The following is a 22049-nucleotide window of genomic DNA, read 5'->3' as shown; positions in this document are numbered from 1 at the left end:
TCTGGATTCCCAGGAGTATTTCCATGTGGAAATTTCCAAATTTCCGTGAGTTTTTCCGTCCTTTCCTCATCCCAGGTGCTCATTTTCCAAACCCGACCTCTTTCCCATGCGGAAAATGGGAAAATTTCATCCCGGAACATCCCCGTTTTTCCCCCATGGGAATTTTTTGGGGGGAAAAACCCGGAAAAAAAATCCCAATTTTGGGGGCAGGAACAGCCCGGGGAGGAAATTCCAGGTGGAGCTCCTTGGCCTGGAGCTCAGCTTTTCCCGCCCGGATTTTTGGGATCACCCGGGAGAGGTGGGAACCATCCCAGGGATCCGCTGGGGTTCAAGAGGAGGAGGAGCCCAAACCCCAAAGGTTCCTCCTCGTTTTTGGGGTGTCCCCGCCCTCGTGGCTTCCTCCTCTCCGCCCCGCAGCGATCGCGGCCCCGCGGGAAGGGATCCCATGGATGCCGTGGATGCCGTGGACGCCCCGATCCCGCAGGAGATCCAGAGGCTCCTGGAAGGTACCGGATCCCTCCTCGCCCCCCTCCTGCCCCGCGAGGGGATCCTGCTCTGGGCTGGAGCTGGGACGGCTTTGGGGTGGCTTTTCTGGGGTGCTTTGGGGTCCTTGGGTCCTGCGGGGCCTCCCTGGCCCTGATCCCGAGGAGAATTCGGGGGGCGGTGGGGCCTCCCCATCCCCGGCCCTAAAAACGCGGCTGCTGAGGAAGCAGCTGGGAGCCCTTTGGTGGTTTTGGGGTTTCGGCTCTCGTTTCCTGCTGCAGCAGCGCTGAGCTCATCCCTCTGCCACCAAAACACCCCAGAACTTCATCCCTCCCCTAAAAACACCCCAAAATTCCATCCCTCCCCAAAACACCCCGAAACTTCATCCTTCAGCCTCAAAAACACTCCAAAACTCCATCCCTCCCCCCAAGGCTGCGTCTCCTGCTTTTCCCTTTCCCATTCCCAGATTTCCTGACTTTCCTGGCCATTCCCAGATTTCCTGAACCCTTTCCCATTTCCAGGTTTCCAGATTTTCCCTTTCCCATTCCCACATTTCCTATTTTCCCTTTCCCTTTCCCACCCCTTCCCATGGCCGCTTTCCCTCTTCAAGGCCGCCAATCCCTGATTTTCCCTTTCCTAAATTTCCTGATGTTCCCTTTCCCATTCCCAGATTCCCTGAACCCTTTCCCATTTGCAGATTTCCTGATGTTCCCTTTCCAATTCCCATATGTCCTGCTTTTCCCATTCCCATTCCCTTATTTCCTGACCTCTTTCCCATTCCCAGATTTCCTGACTCCTTTCCCTTTCCCATTCCCAGATTTCCTCAGGTTCCCTTTCCCATTCCCATATTTCCTGCTGTTCCCATTCCCATTCCCGTATTTCCTGCTTTTCCCTTTCCCATTCCCGTATTTCCTGCTTTTCCCATTCCCGTATTTCCTGACCCCTTTCCCATTCCCATATTTCCTGATGTTCCCATTCCCATTCCCAGATTTCCTGACTCATTTCCCATTCCCATTCCCACATTTCCTGATGTTACCATTCCCATTCCCGTATTTCCTTACCCCTTTCCCATTCCCATATTTCCTGCTGTTCCCATTCCCATTCCCGTATTTCCTGCTGTTCCCATTCCCGTATTTCCTTCTTTTCCCATTCCCGTATTTCCTGACCCCTTTCCCATTCCCAGATTTCCTGATGTTCCCTTTCCCATTCCCAGATTTCCTGCGTTTCCCTTTCCCATTCCCACATTTCCTGATGTTACCATTCCCATTCCCGTATTTCCTGACCCCTTTCCCATTCCCATATTTCCTGCTGTTCCCATTCCCATTCCCGTATTTCCTGCTTTTCCCATTCCCGCATTTCCTGCTGTTCCCATTCCCGCATTTCCTGCGTTTCCCTTTCCCATTCCCGGTTTTCCCGTTTTCCAGAGGCTGAGGCTTACCTGGGCCAGGCTTTGCGGGAGGAGCCGCTCAGCGCCCGGGCGCGGGATCAGGGCGCCGCCATCCTGCGCTGCCTCCAGCGCCTCCGAGCCAGGTGGGTTCCCCCGGATTCCCCGGAATATTCCGGAACATTCCGGGCCTTCCTCCCGCTGCAGGAGCTCCCGCCGCGCTTTGGGACGCTGCGGATGTGCCAGGCTCGGGATAATGGGAGAATTCTGTCGTTGTTTTGGTTGGATTCTCTCTGGTTTAGGGTGAGGGAATTTCCCCCTCTTTTTGTAAGGAAGGAGTTCTGGGATATTCCTGATTTATTCCCCTATTTGAGGAATTTCCCCCCATTTTTATAAGGATGGAGTTCTGGGATATTCCTGATTTATTCCCCTATTCAAGGAATTTCCCTCCCATTTTTATAAGGATGGAGTTCTGGGATATTCCTGATTTATTCCCCTATTCAATGAATTTCCCCCCATTTTTATAAGGAAGGGATTCTGGGATATTCCTGATTTATTCCCCCTATTCGACGATTTCCCCCCCATTTTTATAAGGATGGAGTTCTGGGATATTCCTGATTTATTCCCCAATTCAAGGAATTTCCCTCCCATTTTTATAAGGAAGGAATTCTGGGATATTCCTGATTTATTCTACAATTTCAAGATTTTTGCCTCTTTTTATTTTTATGGAAGGAGTTCTGGGATATTCCTGATTTATTCCCCAATTCGAGGAATTTCCCCCCATTTTTATAAGGATGGAGTCCTGGGATGTTCCTGATTTATTCCCTAATTTCAGGAATTTCCCCCACTTTTTTTGAGGAAGGAATTCTAGGATATTCCCGATTTATTCCCTAATTTCAGATGGAGACTTTCTCCCCCCTTTTTAGGGAAGGAATTCTCGGATATTCCTGACTTATTCTGGATGGGGATTTTCTCCCCTCTTTTTCTTCTAAAGAAGTCATTTCCCACATTAATCCAAATTAAATTAATCCCATTTTCACTTCCTTTTATCCCTGAGCTCACTCCCACCACTAATCCTGTTTGGAGCCTCCTGGGTTGCTCCTTTCCGGAATTTTCCAGCCCTTCCCAGCCCGGCTGATGGAATTATCCCAATTTTCCCATCCATTTCCTCCTGGATCCATCATTAACCTGAAACCTGAGAGCCTCAGCTGAGCCGAAAAATGAATTTAAATCCATTCCTCCCCTAATGGGGAATTCCCAATCCCATTTTCCCTGCTCCCATTTTTTAATTTTTTCTTCCCCTCTTGGAAATCTCGTCCATCATCATCGATTTTTAAAAAAATATTTATTTTCCCAGACATTCAAATCCTGGCTCCAAAGGTTCCGTTCCACCCCATCCCTTGGGAATATTTAATTCATTAAATGAGGAAAAACTGAGAATTTGACTGGAAGCAACCTGGATTTTATGGATCCTGCTCAGAGGGTTTGGATTTTGGGATTTTCCCGCTGCAAATCCCATTAAACCCAAATTTTTGCATTTTTTGGGTGTTGCAGGCCCAAAACTCCAAGAATAAATTGGAGAAAATAGGATTTGGGATGAAGTTTTCTGCAGGAAGCGGGGGGGAGACACCAAATTTAGGGAAAATGTTGGGAAAAGGGCAAAGTTCTGGGGAGGAACTTACTGAAAATCCAAAGGCTCCCAAAATCCGGCATTTACGGGATTTATCCAAGGTTTCTGTTGGCAGAGGCAGAAACGAGCTCGCGACTCTCCCACATTCCCAAAAAACCTCTCCTCCCCCTATCCCTAATTCCGTTTTATCCCAAATTTTCCTTCCCACAGTAAAAATGATCCAAGCACGGAATTAAAACCAAATCCTTGAGCTGAAATCAGATTTTTTTTTTGCTGGTTTTTAATCCTAAAAAATGAGAAAAAAAGCAAGGAAAAAATCCGAGCTTTTTTTTTTTTTTTGGCCTTTTCCATCTGCCTCCCCGGAGCTGCTCCGGGAGGGAACGGAACTCAATTTTCCCATTTTTTTTTTAGGCCATTTCCTGGGATTAAAAATGACAGAGGTCGGGAACAAAGCCCCGGTGCTTTCACGGAGCGGGAATTGCGAGTGACAGAAAATCGTTCGGGAAATGTTGGCGCTAAAACGTGGCCGGGAAAAGCTCCTGAGGCAAAAATTCCCGGAAAAAAAACCCAAAAAAGGGGATTTTTGCTGCTCTTCTTTGTCCAGGAGGCAGAAATATCCCGAATTTTGGGAATGCTGGATTTTTTGGGATTGGGGGAACGCAGGGATCTCTTAGAGCTGATGTTTTTCTGCTTAAGTGTTGGATTATTGGGATTTTCCATGGAAATGTCGGGATTTAAGGATAAAAAAATATGGGAATAAACAGCTGGAGCTGCTTTCCCTGCTGCCCTCGTGTGGGGCTGGATTTTGGGGATTTGGGGATAAAATGGAGCAGCCACAGGATGGAGAAAAAATTCCTTGTGGAATCCGGGAACCAGGCCCAAAGGCATCCTGAAAAATTCCCAGTTTTTCCTCCAAAAGGCTCTTCCCAACCCAATATTCTGGGGAATTTTCTCTCTGCCTCCAAAGCTCATCTTGGAATGGGCATTTTGTGCTTTGTTCCCAACCCTCGGTGGGATTCCCAAGTTTCCTGGTGCTGTTTCTGGATTAAAATGATTCCCAAGATTTTCGTGTAATGGGAGAGAGGAAAGAATCCTGATTTTTTAATATTAAATCCTTTTTTTATTTTTGGGATCACCCTCCACTTGCTGGGAATGAGCTCAGTGAAAATCCTGGAATATTCTGGGCTTGGAAGTGGCTTTTAAAGGACTTGAGGGAAAAAAAGGTGGCAGGAATTTCTGTGTTTGGAGAAGGATCCGTTCCAAGGGCTGGAAATCCATGGAATTGGGGTTGGGAAGGGTCTTAAACCCCACCCCAGTTCCTCCTGGAATTCCCAGTGTTTCCCATTCCCTGGGCTCCCAGGTTCTCCCATCCATCCCCAACTCCTCAGGCTGGAATAATCCCTGAGGAAAATCTGGGATTTTACAGCTCTTTTTCCCTTTGGTTTTCCAGGTACCACCCGGAATTCCCACCCCGAGGTGAGTCCGGCTGGGAAGGGTTGGACCGGGGGACGTTCCGTGCGCCAAATTCCCAGGAAAAAGGGGTTTTATGGATGTGTGTGGGGGGAAAAGTTCTTGGGGTGGGAAAATTCTGCAGCAGGGATCCCATCCCAGAGAGCAAATCCCACAACTTCTGTGGCATCAATTCCCAGGCTGGGAAGTTTTCCAGAAACTCCAGGAATCTGGGAATGGTTGGGATCCATGGGGATCTCCCGGAGTTCCACTGAGGTGGGAGCTACTGGAATAAAATCCCTTCCTGGCATTCCGACCTACCCAATCCTTTATTCCAGGAACAAATTCCCTTCCTGGCATTCCAACCTATCCAATCCTTCCTTTCCTCTGGGAATTAAACCCATTCCCAGTATTCCAACTCCTCCCGTCCTTTCCTCTGGGAATTAAACCCATTCCCAGTATTCCAACTCCTCCAATCCTTTCCTCTGGGAATTAAACCCATTCCCACCATTCCGACTCCTCCAATCCTTTATTCAGGAACAAATCCCTTCCTGGCATTCCATTCTATCCAATCCTTTATCCAGGAATTCAAACCCATTCCCAGCGTTCTGACCCCTCCGATCCTTTACTTCAGCAATAAAATCCCTTTTCACCCATTCCATTCTACCCAATCCTTTATTCCAGGAATAAAATCCCTTCCCGGCATTCCAACTCCTCCAATGCTTTATTCCAGGAACAAGTCCCTTCCTGGCGTTCCAACCTATCCAATCCTTTCTTTCCTCTGGGAATTAAACCCATTCCCAGTATTCCAACCTATCCAATCCTTTCTTTCCTCTGGGAATTAAACCCATTCCCACCATTCCAACTCCTCCAATCCTCTCCTCTGGGAATTAAACCCATTCCCACCATTCCAACTCCTCCAATCCTTTCCTCTGGGAATTAAACCCATTCCCACCATTCCGACTCCTCCAATCCTTTATTCAGGAATAAATCCCTTCCTGGCATTCCAGTCTATCCAATCCTTTATCCAGGAATTCAAACCCATTCCCAGCGTTCTGACCCCTCCGTTCCTTTACTTCAGGAATAAAATCCCTTTTCACCCATTCCATTCTACCCAATCCTTTATCCCAGGAATAAAATCCCTTCCCGGCATTCCAACTCCTCCAATGCTTTCTTCCAGGAACAAATTCCCTTCCTGGCATTCCAACCTATCCAATCCTTTCTTTCCTCTGGGAATTAAACCCATTCCCACCATTCCGACACCTCCAATCCTTTATTCAGGAACAAATCCCTTCCTGGCGTTCCAGTCTATCCAATCCTTTATCCAGGAATTCAAACCCATTCCTGGCGTTCCGGCTCCTCCGATCCCTCCTTTCCCCAGAACAAATTCCAGCGCTCAGGGCTCGCTTCCAGCCCCTCCTGGCAAGGCCAGGAGCGCGGCAGCCTCGCAATTCCCGCCGGGAGCGGCGTTGTCCCATTCCAATCAGAGCCTCGGAGCTTTAATTGCTTCCCGAGCATTGTTTTCCCCGTGAATCCAGCAGCTGGCACCCTTTGGAAAAGTCCAACGGACAGCTGGGCGGAAAATTAACAAAAAAATGGGAGGGAGGGAAGATCCGAGCGCATCAAAGGCTCCAAATGAGGTTTTTAAAGCAGGAAAGTTCATGGAATTTCAAGGCTGGGGGAGGAGGGAGCCTTTTGTTCCTTGGAATATTCTTTGGATGGAGTCGGAAGCTGAAGGAAAAGTGGGAAATCAGGAAGTGGGAGCGGGCAGGGGTTTGGAAAGGAGTGCCCAGCTCACTTTGAATTCCTGCTGGGAATTTTAGTGGGAATGAGTCCTTGGAGTGCCCAGGGAGCGCCCAGCCAGGTACCCCACGGGAAATTGGGAAAATGGGAAATCCCAGGGCCACATTTTCCACCTCCGAGGGTCCTCAAGGAGAGGTCACGGAGTCACTTCTGAGCGTCAAAAAATCAGGGAATCAGGGAATGGTTTGGGTTGGAAGGAGATTCTGGAAAGCGACGACTTTCCCCTTTATTTAATTAAAACAACCCCCACAAACCAAGCAGATGAATAAACCCAGATTTATTTGCACGGAGCTGATGACGACGCTTTCATTTTCCCATCCAAAATTCATCCCATATGGTTTTCCCTGAACTGCTGAACAGCAGAATTCCTTAAAATATTCAGAAGTAGTCAAAACATGCAGGAGAGAGAGGATGGCTCTTCCATTTTTGTGAAATTCGGGAACATTGAGGCTCAAAAATGTGCATTGGCAGGGGCTGGACCCAGAACTCCTGCTTGTCCCAGCTCCGTGCCTTAACCCCAGAAAATTCCAACCCCCGGAGTCAGGAATCATCAACAGAAATTGGATTAACTATGATTTAAAAATTGGGAGCTTTGTTAATTAAATTAATTAATTCATTCATTAACAAAGAGAAAATCGGAGTAGGCCCTTAGGCCTCAGTAGGCCTCAGTAGGCCTCAGTAGGCCTCACCTCGTAGTAGGCCTGGTTTAGGTGATATTTTTATCCATTTTTGGTCTCATTTTTTGGCGCAACTTTTTCGGAATCATTTTGTGGGATCGTTTAAACTCCCTTTTATCCATTTTCCGATCCCTTTTTCCCTCTGCCTTGGAACAAAACTCCATCCTGCTGGAGTCGTGGTGGAGCTGCTGCCATGTCCACCCTGTCCTCTCCCTTCAGGTAAATTTAAAAAAAATCCCCCCCAAAAAAAATCCCAAAAAAACCCCAAACCCAGATCTTTGAAACCCTTTTTCCCTCTAAAACCCCAAATCCACGGAGCTGCAGCTGCCTGGGAGCCGGAACCTCACGTTTCCCCAACCCTCTCCCCACCGCCGCCTTTTTGCTCCGTGTAGTTATGACAAGGCCAAGTAGCAAATCATTAAAACAACAAAAAAAACCCCCAAAAATTCCCTTTTTTGCTGCAAAGATTCCCTTTGAAGCCGAGCCGGAGTGTCCAGGAATTAATGGAGTGCTGGGTGATTTTAGGAAGTTTTATTTATAAAAAGCCGTTTTTGGCTCATGCCGGGAGGCTCCAGCTTCGCTGAGCGGGGCCGAGGCTCCCAAACCCGGCTTAGATTTATGAAGTGTTTGGGGAAAAGCAGGAAAAAACCTTTGGGACGGACGAGATTTGGAAGGCGTTGTTCAAATCTCTGGCCCTGGAATTCCCCCGTTTATAAACACCGAAAATCCGGCCCGGGAGATGTCAAAACACAGGGGAGACAGAGAGAAAACAAAATTATTTTTAGAATTATATATATGAGATATATTCTATATTCTATATTCTGTATTCTATATTCTATATTCTATATTCTATATCATATAGATATATATTTAAATTATATGTAAATATATATTTTATATATAATAAAATATATAATATAATATATATTTTATGAATATAATATATATATAATGTATATATAATATAGTGTACTATTATATAGATATCTATATATATTCTATATATATAAAGTCTTATTTGTTCAGCGTAGAATTATTTATTAATTATTGCCCCCTCTGTAGAATTATTAATTAATTATTAGCCTGGAATTCAGCTGAATAACTAATTAATTATTTCCCAGCTTCCCTTGGAGTTTTATAGAATTATTTATCAATTATTGCTCGGTTTTATTTGCAATTCTGCCTAATTATTAATTAGTTATTGCTTCACTTGGAGTTTTATAGAATTATTAATTAATTATTACCCGTTCTGTAGAATTATTTTGGTAGGAGGCCTTGTGAAGATCCCAAGTTTGGGAGGAGCAGGATTTAATCAATTAATTTATTTATTTATTAATTAATTAACCTCACCTGAGATTCTTCCCAATGGGAACAGCCCCTCCTGCTTCCCAAAAAAAAAAGGGGAAAAGGATTAATAATTTCCAGGTTTTTCCCCGTTTTTTGTATCCAGGAATAATTTAACCCCTGATCTGCTGGATTTCCCTTGGGATTATTCTCCCCATCCCAAACTTCAGCTTTTCCTGTTTATCCCACCCCAAACTCCCACCCGCTGCAGGATTGCCAAGACTGGAATATTTGAAATTATTCCCCCCCTCCTTCTCCACGAGCCCCCAAAATCCGCCGCTTTTAACTCCCCATCCTCTCCCGGGATTATTCCTCGCTGGTTTTGGATATTCCCAAGGAATTCCATGGTTTTCCCAGTGCCTGGGGGAGGGGACGGCGGCGCAATTCCAGCGGCGCATTCCCGGCTGCCGCTGCCTTGCAGCCCGACCTGCTGGGCGCCGGCCATCACTGCAAGCTCCAGCAGCTCCATCCCAAAAAAAATCATCCCGGAAAAGCCTCAAATCCCAAAGAATTTTCCCCATTTTCTCGGCATTTTTAGATGCCGGGAATTTGCTTTGTTGCGTATAATTAACAACAAAATAAAACCCTAAAAGTATCGGGGTGAGGGGAGAGAACGAGGCTGGGAGCGGATTCTGTGTCTGGCAGCTCAGGGTGGAAATCTGGGAATTTCGGGAAGTTTGGGAAATTCCTCACACATACTGGGAGGAATTCCTGGGATTTCTGGGTGGGATCGCATCCCGAAAATAAATGGTGGTGGAACGATTCGGGTTTATATGGGATTTTTTGGGGATGATTGTGGTGGGGTAAGCTGGGGATGGAACTGAGAAATAGGGTCTGAAGGCAAAAAAAAATTACAATTTCAAGGTAAAAAATTGGATTTTAAGGTAAAAAATCGGGGATTTCACTTCCGCTCCTCATAAAATCCCACCCGGAGCTCTCCTGGCATTGATTTTTCCCGGGATTTAAGAGATGTTTAATGAAGCTCTGGGCACCTGATCAAGCCAAGGAAATTTAATTGCAATTCCCATAAAAGCTGCGGGAAATGAAGGGTTTTTCCTGTCATCCATGGAAATTGTTTGTTTTTTCCTGGGATTCATTAATTCCCCTTTTTTTATCCCTCCGTGGGAAGCAGCAAATCAGGATTCATTTTATGGAAAAAGTGGGAGAAATCCTCGGGATGCCAATCCAAATGGAAAAACAACGGGATTGGGTTTTTTTACAGAGCAAGGGCTGTGGGGCTTTGGGGTCGCTCCTGAAGGAATATTCCAGAATATTCCGGAATATTCCCGGCGTGAAGGAAAACAAAGCAGCTCCGCTCCCATGGATTCGAGCAGAGCTTGGAACCACCCCTAAAAATGGGAATTATCGATGTTGGATTGTGTGACGATCCCACCTTTTTTTTTTTTTTTTTAATTATTCCCATTTTTTCCCTAAAAATGGGAATTATTGATGCCGGATCATTTCATAGCCCGGCCTGATTCGGGAAGCGGCGGAGGAGCAGCTGGAAATTCCATTTTGGGGCTGTTTGGAGGGCGCTGAGTGAGGAGCAGCTGCCCCCGCTCCCTTATCGGCCCCGCTCTGCCCTGAGCAAACACTGAATTAAAAACCTTTAAATGTTGAATTAAAAACCTTTTAATGCCCAATTAAAAACCTTTTGTCGCCGCCGGGTTTTTGTTGAGAGGGACCTCAGCACCTGGCGCTGAGCGGCCTCTCCAGAAAACCCAAGGGCAGCCGGAAAGTTCCCCGGAAAATTCAATATGAGGTTAATTTCAGGAGTGGAAAGATCCTTTCCACACCCTGGATTGGGTGATTTGTTTGAGGAAATCCAGGTTTTTGTCCTTTTCCCTGTGAATTTATATAGAAAATCCATGGTTTTATCCATTTTCCTGTAAATTTATATAGAAAATCCACAGTTTTATCCTTTTCCCTGTAAATTTATATAGAAAATCCGTGGTTTTACCATTTTTCTGTAAATTTATATAGGAAATCCACGGTTTTATCATTTTCCCTGTGAATTTATATAGAAAATCCGTGGTTTTATCCATTTTCCCTGTGAATTTATATAGAAAATCCACAGTTTTAACCATTTTTCTGTAAATTTATATAGAAAATCCATGGTTTTATCCATTTTCCTGTAAATTTATATAGAAAATCCATGTTTTAATCCTTTTCCCTGTAAATTTATCTAGAAAATCCATGGTTTTATCCATTTTCCTGTAAATTTATATAGGAAATCCGTGGTTTTATCCATTTTCCTGTAAATTTATATAGAAAATCCGTGGTTTTATCCATTTTTCTGCAAATTTATATAGAAAATCCATGGTTTTATCCATTTTTCTGTATATTTATATAGAAAATCCATGGTTTTATCCATTTTCCTGTAAATTTATATAGGAAATCCTTGTTTTAATCCTTTTCCCCTCTCTCCTGAAGGATTTCCAAGCTCTTCTTCCCTAAAATCCCAGGAATTTGCCCATTTTAGTGTAAATCTTTTGTTTTTTCACCTGGATTTATGGCAAGGTGGTCACGGCCTGAGGACGGGGACAAGGATTTGGATTTCCCTCTGGAATTTTGGCAATTCCCGGGTTTTTCCAGCGGGAATTCCCTAAAACCCCAGAAATCCCACAAAAATTCAGTTTGGATTTCGGAGGGAACGGGAAGCAGAGGGGACATTTGGGGTTAGGAATTCCTAAATTCCTCCAAATTTTCCCCAAAATTCAGCCTCTCCTGGTCGCTCCCATCCGGGAGGGGACGAGCACGACGGACACGGCGGCTCCCAGGAAAATCCCGGCTGGAATTTCGGCCCTTCCCGCCTTCCTCCGGCCCCGTTCCCGGCAGAATTCCCGGATGAGGGTGAGTCGCTGATTTTTTTGGGGGAATTCCGTTCCGGAAGATTTCTTGGAATGCCGGAATGCCGCCGAAGCTTCTTGGAGTTCTTGGGATTTTATCCTCCGGAATCCTTTGGGTTTTCCATCCGTCCATCCCACGATTCCGGAGGGGATTTTGGGGTTTTTTTAGTGCTTCGTCCATTCCCACTAAACGTGAAAATCCCGGATAATATTCCTGGAATTCCAGGTATCCCTTGCTCACCTGGATGCCGGTTCCTTTGGGATTCATTGTGCGGCCTTTCCCACCTTCCCGAATTCCCAACTTTCTTAAATCCTGCTTTTCACTGGAGCAAATTGGATTTGGGATGGCGTCTCCCCAAAAAAAAGCCCCCGGAATTTCATGGGAACAGGTTGGATTCGGGATGACGTCTCCCAGAAAATCCTCTGGGAATTTCATGGGAACAGGTTGGATTTGGGATGGCGCCTCCCAAAAAAACCCCTGGAATTTCACAGGAACAGGTTGGATTTGGGATGGTGTCTCCCGAAAAAACCCCCGGAATTTCATGGGAACAGGTTGGATTTGGGATGACGTCTCCCAAAAAATCCTCTGGGAATTTCATGGGAACAGGTTGGATTTGGGATGGCGTCTCCCAAAAAAACCCCTGGAATTTCATGGGAACAGGTTGGATTTGGGATGGAGTCTCCCAAAAAAACCCCTGGAATTTCATGGGAACAGGTTGGATTTGGGATGGTGTCTCCCAAAAAAAAGCCCCCGGAATTTCACGGGAACAGGTTGGATTCGGGATGGTGTCTCCCAAAAAAACCCCCTGGGAATTTCATGGGAACAGGTTGGATTTGGGATGGCCTCCCCAAAAAAAAGCCCCCGGAATTTCACAGGAACAGGTTGGATTTGGGATGGAGTCTCCCAAAAAAAACCCCTGGGAATTTTGGAGGAGGAGGAATTTGGATTGGGGAAAATCCCCTGGGACAGGATTGTCCTGGCTTGGATTCCTCCTGGGAATCGATCCCTTGGGATATTGATCAATCCATTGGGATATTGATTGATCCCTTGGGATATTGATCAGTCCCTTGAGTTATTGATTGATCCCTTGGGATGTTGATCGATCCTATTGGTTATTGATTGATCTATTTGGATATTCCTGTTTCCTTTGGACATTGATTTATCCTGTTGGGTACGGTTTTATCCCTTTGGGTATTGATCAGTCCCTTTGGGTATCGATTTTTCCCTTGGGATACTGATTGATCCCTTTGGGTATTGATCAATCCCTTTGGGTACCGATTGATTGCTTCGGACATTGATTTATCCCATTGGATATTGATTTATCCCATTGTATATTGATTTATCCCATTGGATATTGATTTATCCCATTGGATATTGATTTATCCCTTGGGATATTCCCTTATTCCCGTTGCTCAGTGAATATTTGGCCGTGTCCATCTTTCCTGGGAGACTTTTGGGATTGTCAGCAAATATTGGGGGCGTCCCGGGGGGTTTTCGGGGCCGTCCATGGATATTTGGGGGTGCCAATGGATTTTTGGGGCTGTCAGGGAATATTTGGGGTGTCCCTGTGTCTGTCAGGGGCTCTTTGGGGTTATTTGCACGATTTGGGGTTATTTGCACGATTTGGGGTGATTTGCACGATTTGGGGTGATTTGCACGATTTGGGGTGACTCAGCGATATCTGCCCGTGGCTGTAGGGGTCTGTTCAGGTGGATTTGGGGTTTTTGGGATCCGTTGGGGTCTATTTAGTGCATTTGGGGTCTATTTCGGGTTATTATGATGTATTTAGGGTCTGTTTGGGGTTATTTGGTGTATTTAGGGTCTTTTTGGGGTTATTTGGTGTTTTTAGGGTCTGCTTGTGTTTTTGTGGATTGTTTGGGGTTATTTGGTGTATTTGGGGTTTATTCGGTGTATTTAGTGTTTATTCGGGGTTATTTGGTGTATTCGGGGTTTATTTGGGGTTTATTTGGGGTTTATTTGGGGTTATCTGGTGTATTTGGGGTTTCTTCGGGACTATTCGGTGTATTTAGGGTTTATTCGGGGTTTTTTGGTGTATTCGGGGTTTATTTGGGGTTTTTTTGGTGTATTTGGGGTTTATTTGGGGTTTATTCAGGGTTATTTTGTGTATTCGGGGTTTATTCGGGGTTTTTTTGGTGTATTTGGGGTTTATTTGGGGTTATTCGGTGTATTTAGGGTTTATTTGGGGCTATTTGATGCATTTAGGGTTTATTTTAGGTTTTTTGGTGTATTCGGGGTTTATTTGGGGTTATTTGGTGTATTCGGGGTTTATTCGGGATTATTCGGTGTATTTGTGGTTTATTCGGGGTTATTTGGTGTATTTGGGGTTTATTTGGGGTTTTTTGGTGTATTCGGGTTTATTTGGGGTTTTTTTTGTGTATTTGGGGTTTATTTGGGGCTATTTGATGCATTTAGGGTTTATTTTAGGTTTTTTGGTGTATTCGGGGTTTATTTGGGGTTATTTGGTGTATTCGGGGTTTATTCGGGATTATTCGGTGTATTTGTGGTTTATTCGGGGTTATTTGGTGTATTTGGGGTTTATTTGGGGTTTTTTGGTGTATTCGGGTTTATTTGGGGTTATTCGGTGTATTTAGGGTTTATTTGGGGCTATTTGATGCATTTAGGGTTTATTTTAGGTTTTTTGGTGTATTCGGGTTTATTTGGGGGTCCCGCGGTCCCTCCGGGCGCGGCGGCGGCTCCGGAATTCTGCAGCGCCCCCGTGTGGGGCCGGCCGGGAACGCGCGGGGTCGGGAGCGCGCCCGGGACGGGAACGCGCGTTGGGATCGGGCCTTGGGATCGGGAACGCGCATTGGGAACGGGGTTCGGGGACGCGCCCGGCCAGGACCATGCACAGGCGCCGCTTCGTCCCCTCATTTTATCCCCAAACCCCACCAAAGAACCCAAACCCGGCCCCCAAATCCTCCCCCAAACCCCAAAATCCTCCCCCAAACCCATCCCAAACAAACCCCACCCCACAAACGCATCCCAGACAAACCAATCCCACCCCACAGACCCGTCCCGTCCGTCGGGACTGATTTGGGGCCGGGATTGGTGATTTGGGGCCAGGATTGGTGATTTGGGCTCAGGATAGGTTTTTTTGATGCTGGGATTGGTGATTTGGGGCTGGGATTGATGATTTGGGGTCAGAATTGATGATTTGGGGCCGGGATTGATGATTTGGGGCCGGGATTGATGATTTGGGGCCGGGATTGATGATTTGGGCTCAGGATTGATGATTTGGGGTCAGAATTGGTGATTTGGGGCCGGGATTGGTGATTTGGGTTCAGGATTGGTGATTTGGGGTCAGGATTGGTGATTTGGGGTCAGGATTGGTGATTTGGGGCTGGGATTGGTGATTTGGGGTCAGGATTGATGATTTGGGGCCGGGATTGATGATTTGGGTTCAGGATTGGTGATTTGGGGTCAGGATTGATGGTTTGGGCTCAGGATTGGTGATTTGGGGCTGGGATTGGTGATTTGGGGCCGGGATTGGTGATTTGGGGCCAGGATTGGTGATTTGGGGCCGGGATTGATGATTTGGGGCCGGGATTGGTGATTTGGGCTCAGGATTGGTGATTTGGGGCCAGGATTGATGTCGGGATTGATTTGGGCTCAGGTTTTTCCCCTCACTGTGGCACCTTCCCAGCCAGGAGCCCCCTGGGTTTGGGCAGATTTTTTTTGGGTTTTCCCTCCTTTTCCTGGCCTGGATAATCCCAAAGAACCTTTGGCAGCCCCAGGAGGTGCAGGAGGGAAGGGCTGGGCAGGATTTAGGGAATTTTATCCTTTAGGATCCCGTTTGTCCCTTGGGTGCTGCTGAGGAGCCCAGGTGGTTTCACTCAGAAACCCCAGAACGGTTTGGGATGGAAAAAAAAACCCTAAAAATGCCCCAAACCCAACCCCGTGCCACGGACAGGGATATCCCAAATCCCCCAAACCCCTCCTGACTAATTAATTCATCACTAATTAATCCATTCATTCATCACTTGAAGCGAGCTGCTCCGCGGAGGATCAAAGCCACAAAAAAAAACCCAAAAAACCCAAAAAAACCCCTGGAATTTGGGGGAGAAAGGGGAAGTTTATTTCATCATGAACTGATGGATTTTGGGACTTTTCCAGCGCCGGTTTTAGGGCCGGGAAGGCACCGGAAGCCAGGGGGGAGCGGATTTAGGGCAGGGGAGGTCCCGGCGCTCTCTGAACTCCCTCCAAGAGCGGGGAAGGGCTGCGGAGCCCCCTGATAAACACCTGATGCATGGGGTGCCCTGAAAACCCTCCAAAGCCGTCCAAACCCCACAAAAACACCCCTGGAAACGGTTCAGAACTCTCCAAAACCCTTCAGAAACCTTCAAAACCCTTCAGAAACCTTCAAAACCCTTTTAAAACCTTCAGAATAGTTCTAAACTCCCTAAAACCCTCCAAAGCCTTCCAAACCCCACAAAAACAGCCCTGGAAACGGTTCAGAACTCTCCAAAACCCTTCAGAAACCTTCAAAACCCTTTAAAATAACTTAAAATAGTTCAAAACTCCCTAAAACCCTCCAAACCCTTCCAAACCCCACAAAAATACCCCTGGAAACGGTTCAGAACTCTCCAAAACCCTTCAGAAACCTTCAAAACCCCTTTAAAACCTTCAAAACCCTTTTAAAACCTTCAAAACAGTTCTAAACTCTCTAAAACCCTTTAAACCCTTCCAAACCCCACAAAAATACCCCTGGAAATGGTTCAGAACTCTCCAAAACCCTTTAAAAACCTTCAAAACCCTTTTAAAACCTTCGGAATAGTTCTAAACTCCCTAAAACCCTCCAAACCCTTCCAAACCCCACAAAAATAGCCTTGGAAACGGTTCAGAACTGTCTAAAACCCTTTAGAAACCTTCAAAACCCTTTAAAATAACTTAAAATAGTTCAAAACTCCCTAAAACCCTCCAAAGCCTTCCAAACCCACAAAAATACCCCTGGAAATGGTTCAGAACTCTCTAAAACCCTTTAGAAACCTTCAAAACCCTTTAAAATGATTTAAAATAGTTCAAAACACTCTAAAACCTTCCAAACCCCCCAAAAATATCCTTGGAAATAGTTCAGAACTCTCCAAAACCCTTTAGAAACCTTCAAAACCCTTAAAAAACCTTCAAAACCCTTTAAAATTATTTAAAATAGTTCAAAACACTCTAAACCCTTCCAAACCCCACAAAAATACCCCTGGAAACGGTTCAGAACTCTCCAAAACCCTTCAGAAACCTTCAAAACCCCTTTAAAACCTTCAGAATAGTTCTAAACTCTCTAAAACCCTTTAAACCCTTCCAAACCCCACAAAAATACCCTTGGAAATGGTTCAGAACTGTCTAAAACTCTTTAGAAACCTTCAAAACCCTTTAAAAACCTTCAAAACCCTTTAAAATAACTTAAAATAGTTCTAAACTCCCAAAAACCCTCCAAACCCTTCCAAACCCCCCAAAATACCCTTGGAAATGGTTCAGAACTCTCCAAAACCCTTCAGAAACCTTCAAAACTGTTTTAAAATAATTTAAAATAGTTCTAAACTCTCTAAAACCCTTTAAACCCTTCCAAACCCCCCAAAATATCCTTGGAAATGGTTCAGAGCTCTCTAAAACCCTTCAAAACCTTCCAAAACCCTTTTAAAATAATTTAAAATAGTTCAAAACTCTCTAAAACCATTTAAACCCTTCCAAACCCCACAAAATATCCTTGGAAATGGTTCAGAGCTCTCTAAAACCCTAAAAAAACCTTCAAAACCCTTTTAAAACCTTCAAAATAGTTCAAAACTCTCTAAAACCGTTTAAACCCTTCCAAACCCCACAAAATATCCTTGGAAATGGTTCAGAACTCTCTAAAACCCTTAAAAAACCTTCAAAATGCTTTAAAATAATTTAAAATAGTTCAAAACTCTCTAAAACCCCTTTAAAATAATTTAAAATAGTTCAAAACTCTCTAAAACCCTTTAAACCCTTCCAAACCCCACAAAATATCCTTGGAAATTGTTCAGAGCTCTCTAAAACCTTTTAAAGCAGCTCAAAACTCTCTAAAATCCTTCAAAACCCTCTAAAACCCCTTAAAAATTCTTTAAAATAGTTCAAAACTCTCTAAAACCCCTTTAAAATACTTTAAAATAGTTCAAAACGCTCTAAACCTCTTAAAAATCCTTCAAAATAGTTCAAAACTCTCTAAACCCCTTTAAAATACTTTAAAATTGTTCAAAACTCTCTAAACCCCTTTAAACCCTTCCAAACCCTCAAAAATATTCCTGCAAATGGTTCAAAACTCTCTAAAATCCTTCAAAACCTTCTAAAACCCTTTAAAATCCTTCAAAACCCTTTAAAATAGTTCAAAACTCTCTAAAACCCTTCAAATCCTGCTAAAACCCTTTAAAGTCTTCAAAACCCTTTAAAATCTTTTTAAAATCCTTCAAAACCCTTTAAAATAGTTCAAAACTCTCTAAAATCCTTCAGAAACCTTCAAAACCCTTTAAAATCCTTCAAAGCCCTTTACAATCTTTTAAAATCCCTCAAAACCCTTTAAAATCCTTCCAAACCCTTTAAAATCTTTTTAAAATCCTTCCAAACCCTTTAAAATATTTGAAAACAAATCCCATTTCCCCCCCATCCCCAATAAAACAAATCCCTTTTTTTTTTCCTCCGTCCCGTATAAATAAATCCCATTTTTATTTTCCGTCCCCTATAAAACCAAATCCCATTTTTCCCATTATTTTTCCCCTTTTTCCCTTCCCCTCCTCTGTCCCCTGCCCTTCTCCCCCCGATATTTGCATTCCCACCTCATTTAGTCTCGGGATTAATGAGCTGTTTACCCGGCTCAGATAAAACCGGGCCTAAACCCCGGCCTAACCCCAAAGCCCCATTTATCACCCCGGCCTTTGTCTGGGGCCGCTCTGGGGGAATTCCTCGGGAATTTTTGTCCCTCCCCAGGAAATCCCAGGATTTTCCCCAGCCCGGGGTGGATTTGTTCATTTTTAATTCTGTTTTTTTTTATTATTATTTTTTTAAAGCTCGGTTTTGTTCTTTTTTTTGAGGTTTTTTTTTTTTTGCCTCAAGGTTTCACCCCTCCCTGAGTTTTTTCTGAAACTGAGGGTTCGGTCAAATTTGGGAATTTCTTGACGGCAATTCCTGAAAAATTCCGTTTGTTTTGAGGGGAAAAATTCCTCGGTCCCACCCAAACCTGGGAAAATCTTGGGGAAAAAACACAAAACCCCACAGCAAAGGGAAGATTTTTATTTGGTTTTTGGATGGGAGTTGAGATAAATGGACCAAAACCCCGATCCCAGCCCCGATCCCAATCCCTGACCCCGACCCTGGGAACAGCAGCCAAGGCCAGGGAAAAATTCCCTGGGATGGGATCAGGGCTGGGTCAAGTTTAGGATCCGGCTTTTCCTTCCCCATCCCCCTTTTCCTGCTTTTCCCCTCCCTCATCCCCTAAAAAGCAGCCACGAAAATCCCATTTTTCCAGGGAATTTTGGGCACCGTTGTCAAAAAAAGCATTTTTGAAATAATATCCCGGTTTTCCTGCTTTTCCCTTCCACGATCCCTTCTTCCAAGGAATTTTGGCTCCCGTTTTTTTCTTTAATGTTTATTAAATAATATCCCTGGGTTTTCTGCTTTTTCCTTCCATCATCCCTTGAAAACAACCACAAAAATCCCTTTTTCCAGGGAATTTTGGGCGTCTTTTTTAAAAATATATATTTTATATAATATCCCAGATTTTCTGCTTTTCCTTTTAATTACCCCTTCTTCTAAGGAATTTTGGATCCTCTTTTTAAAAAATATATTTTATATAATATCCCAGATTTTCTGCTTTTCCCCTTCACCATTCCCTTAAAAAGCAGCCACAAAAATCCCCTTTTCCAGGGAACTTTGGGCACTGCTAGTTTTTTAATATTTTAAAATATTATCCCTGATTTTCTGCTTTTCCTTTCCATCTTGCCTTCTTCCAGGGAGATTTGAATCCCCTTTTTTAAAAAATATCCTCTAAATAATATCCCAGATTTTCTGCTTTTCCCCTCCACTATCCTTTAAAAAAACAGTCACAAAAATCCCCTTTTCCAGGGAGTTTTGGGCATCTTTTTTTAATATATATTTTTTATATGTAATACCCCAAATTTCTTGCTTTTCCCTTCCACCTTTCCCTTAAAAACAGCCACAAAAATCCCCTTTTCCAGGGAATTTTAGGCATTTTAAAAACCCCAAAAAATCATATATAATATCCCAAATTTCCTGTTTTTCCCTTCCGCCACCTCACAAAAAAAAAAAAAAAAAAAAAAAGAGGAATTTTTTGGCCATAAACCCCGGATTTGCCGGTTTGCCTCATCCCAGCCCCCCCCGCGCCGCAATTCCCGTTTTCCCTTCGGAATATTCCGGACTTTCTTCAAGGGCTCCAGGAGCCACCTCGTGGCCACCTCGTGGCAGCTTCTGCCGAGGTGGGAGCTCCAGGAGAGCTCGGGGAGGGCGGAAATTCCAGCCCCGGGCTGGGAGCTGGGCCCCGTCCCTCTGCAGAATCCCGGGAGAACCTCGGGGACACCAGCGCTGGAAATTCTCATTATCCCCCCCCTTAATTCCCACCCGGTCGGGAAAAAACACCCAGGGAAAAACACCAAAAAAAAAAAAATTCCGCGGGGAGGGCGAGGAATTAAAAGCGAGGATTTTAAAGCTGGGCAGAAAACACCAGAAGGGGTTTTCGGGCGGGATTAATCAAATTATTAATAAATATTAATTGAGCCCCCGCCCCCCGCTCCCTGCGGACATCTGTTTGCATCCATTGGGCGGCGGCTCCCGGCGGGGCTCAATGGGATTTATCTGGATTTTCTATGCATGGCTTGCTGGGAATGGAAATAAATCGGGAAGCGGCCGCGCCGGGGCCGTATTGGTTTTTCCTGGGATGCCTGAACTTTTCACCCCGGGGGTCGGAGCGGTCGCGCGCTGACCCCGCTGCCCCCGGCTGGTGCGGCCGCGGCTCCGAGGGGTCACCTTGCAGCCATGGCAACGGCGGCCGTGGAGCAGCCATGGAATGGCAATGGAGCAGTCATGGAACGGGCATGGAACAGGCATGGAACAGGCATGGAATGGCCATGGATCGGCCATGGATCGGCCATGGAACAGGCATGGAATGGCCATGGATCGGCCATGGAACAGGCATGGATCGGGATGGATCGGCCATGGAACAGGCATGGAACAGGCATGGAACAGGCATGGATCAGCCATGGAACAGGCATGGATGAGCCATGGAGCAGGCATGGATTGGCCATGGAACAGCCATGGAGCAGCCATGGAACAGCCATGGATTGGCCATGGAACAGCCATGGAGCAGCCATGGAACAGCCATGGACCGGCCATGGATCATCCTTGGATCGATCATGGAACAGCCATGGATCATCCTTGGATGTGCTAAGGATGGGCCAAGGATCACCCATGGATCGGCCATGGATCATGCTTGGATCATCCTTGGATCATCCTTGGATCGTCCTTGGATCAGCCATGGATTGGCCATGGATCATCCTTGGATCAGCCATGGATCAGCCATGGATCATCCTTGGATCATCCTTGGATCATGCTTGGATCAGCCATGGATCATCCTTGGATCATCCTTGGATCAGCCATGGATCGGCCATGGATCATCCTTGGATCATCCTTGGATCATGCTTGGATCATGCTTGGATCAGCCATGGATGCACCAAGGATGGGCCGGGCCACACTCGGAGCGGGGCCTGGGCAGGAGGAGTTGGGGTTCCTCCACCTGGGAAGGGCTTTTGGGGTGCTGGGGTGGTGGTGGTAAGGGTGGGGAGGGGAAAGAGCTCCCCCCATATCCCAGCGCTGGCCCCATTCCCCGTTTTTGAACTTGGGGAATTCCCTTGGGAGTTGCTGGGGTTATTTTGGGGTTATTTTGGGGTTATTTTGGGGTTATTTTGGGTTATTTTGGGACCGGGGCCGTGCCCTGTCCCTGTCCATGGGAGCACAAAGGGATTTCCCTCGCTCCCACACCTGCTCCATTGTTTTCCCGGGTTTTGGTGTCCAAAGGGCCTGGAGGGAAATTCCAGCGGCCCCGGGAGCAGCTGTGGAAGTGCTCAGCCCGCTCCAAACAATGGGAATGCAAATCCGGCCAAAGGCCTCGGGGTGGGCCCCCCACCCCATCCCAGTGCGGGGCTCAAACTGGGACCGCTGGGTCAGTGCTGGGGCCTTTGGGGATGGGAGGAAGAGGAGGAGGAGGAGGCTGAGGATCAGGACCAGGGTGAGAATGAGGAGGAGGAGGAGGAGGAGGAAGAGGAGGCAGCTGAGGATCAGGATCAGGGTGGGGATCAGGATGAGGTCAAGGATCAAGGTGAGGATGAAGATCAGGATGAGGATGAGGATGACAAGGAGGAGGTTGAGGATCAGGGTCAGGATGAGGATCAGG

The 22049-nt window shown here is 45.7% G+C and overlaps 1 protein-coding gene across 1 annotated transcript in view; it reads left to right on the top strand.

Moving 5' to 3' along the window:
* The first annotated feature begins 444 nt into the window (after positions 1 to 444).
* SKAP1 (src kinase associated phosphoprotein 1) overlaps positions 445 to 22049 on the top strand; it is a 69626-nt gene continuing 48021 nt past the window's right edge. Inside the window, exons 1-4 of the mRNA XM_054649431.2 lie at positions 445 to 506; positions 1908 to 2013; positions 4948 to 4973; positions 11492 to 11623. Coding sequence (XP_054505406.2) covers positions 446 to 506; positions 1908 to 2013; positions 4948 to 4973; positions 11492 to 11623 — 325 coding nt within the window. The 5' untranslated portion in view covers position 445. The remainder of the gene's footprint in view (positions 507 to 1907; positions 2014 to 4947; positions 4974 to 11491; positions 11624 to 22049) is intronic.

The sequence above is a fragment of the Agelaius phoeniceus genome, chromosome 26 (genome assembly GCF_051311805.1).
Source record: "Agelaius phoeniceus isolate bAgePho1 chromosome 26, bAgePho1.hap1, whole genome shotgun sequence".
Lineage (NCBI taxonomy): Eukaryota > Metazoa > Chordata > Aves > Passeriformes > Icteridae > Agelaius > Agelaius phoeniceus.
The sequence above is the reverse complement of the archived record's forward strand: the minus strand, read 5'-3'. Positions and strand labels throughout refer to the sequence as shown.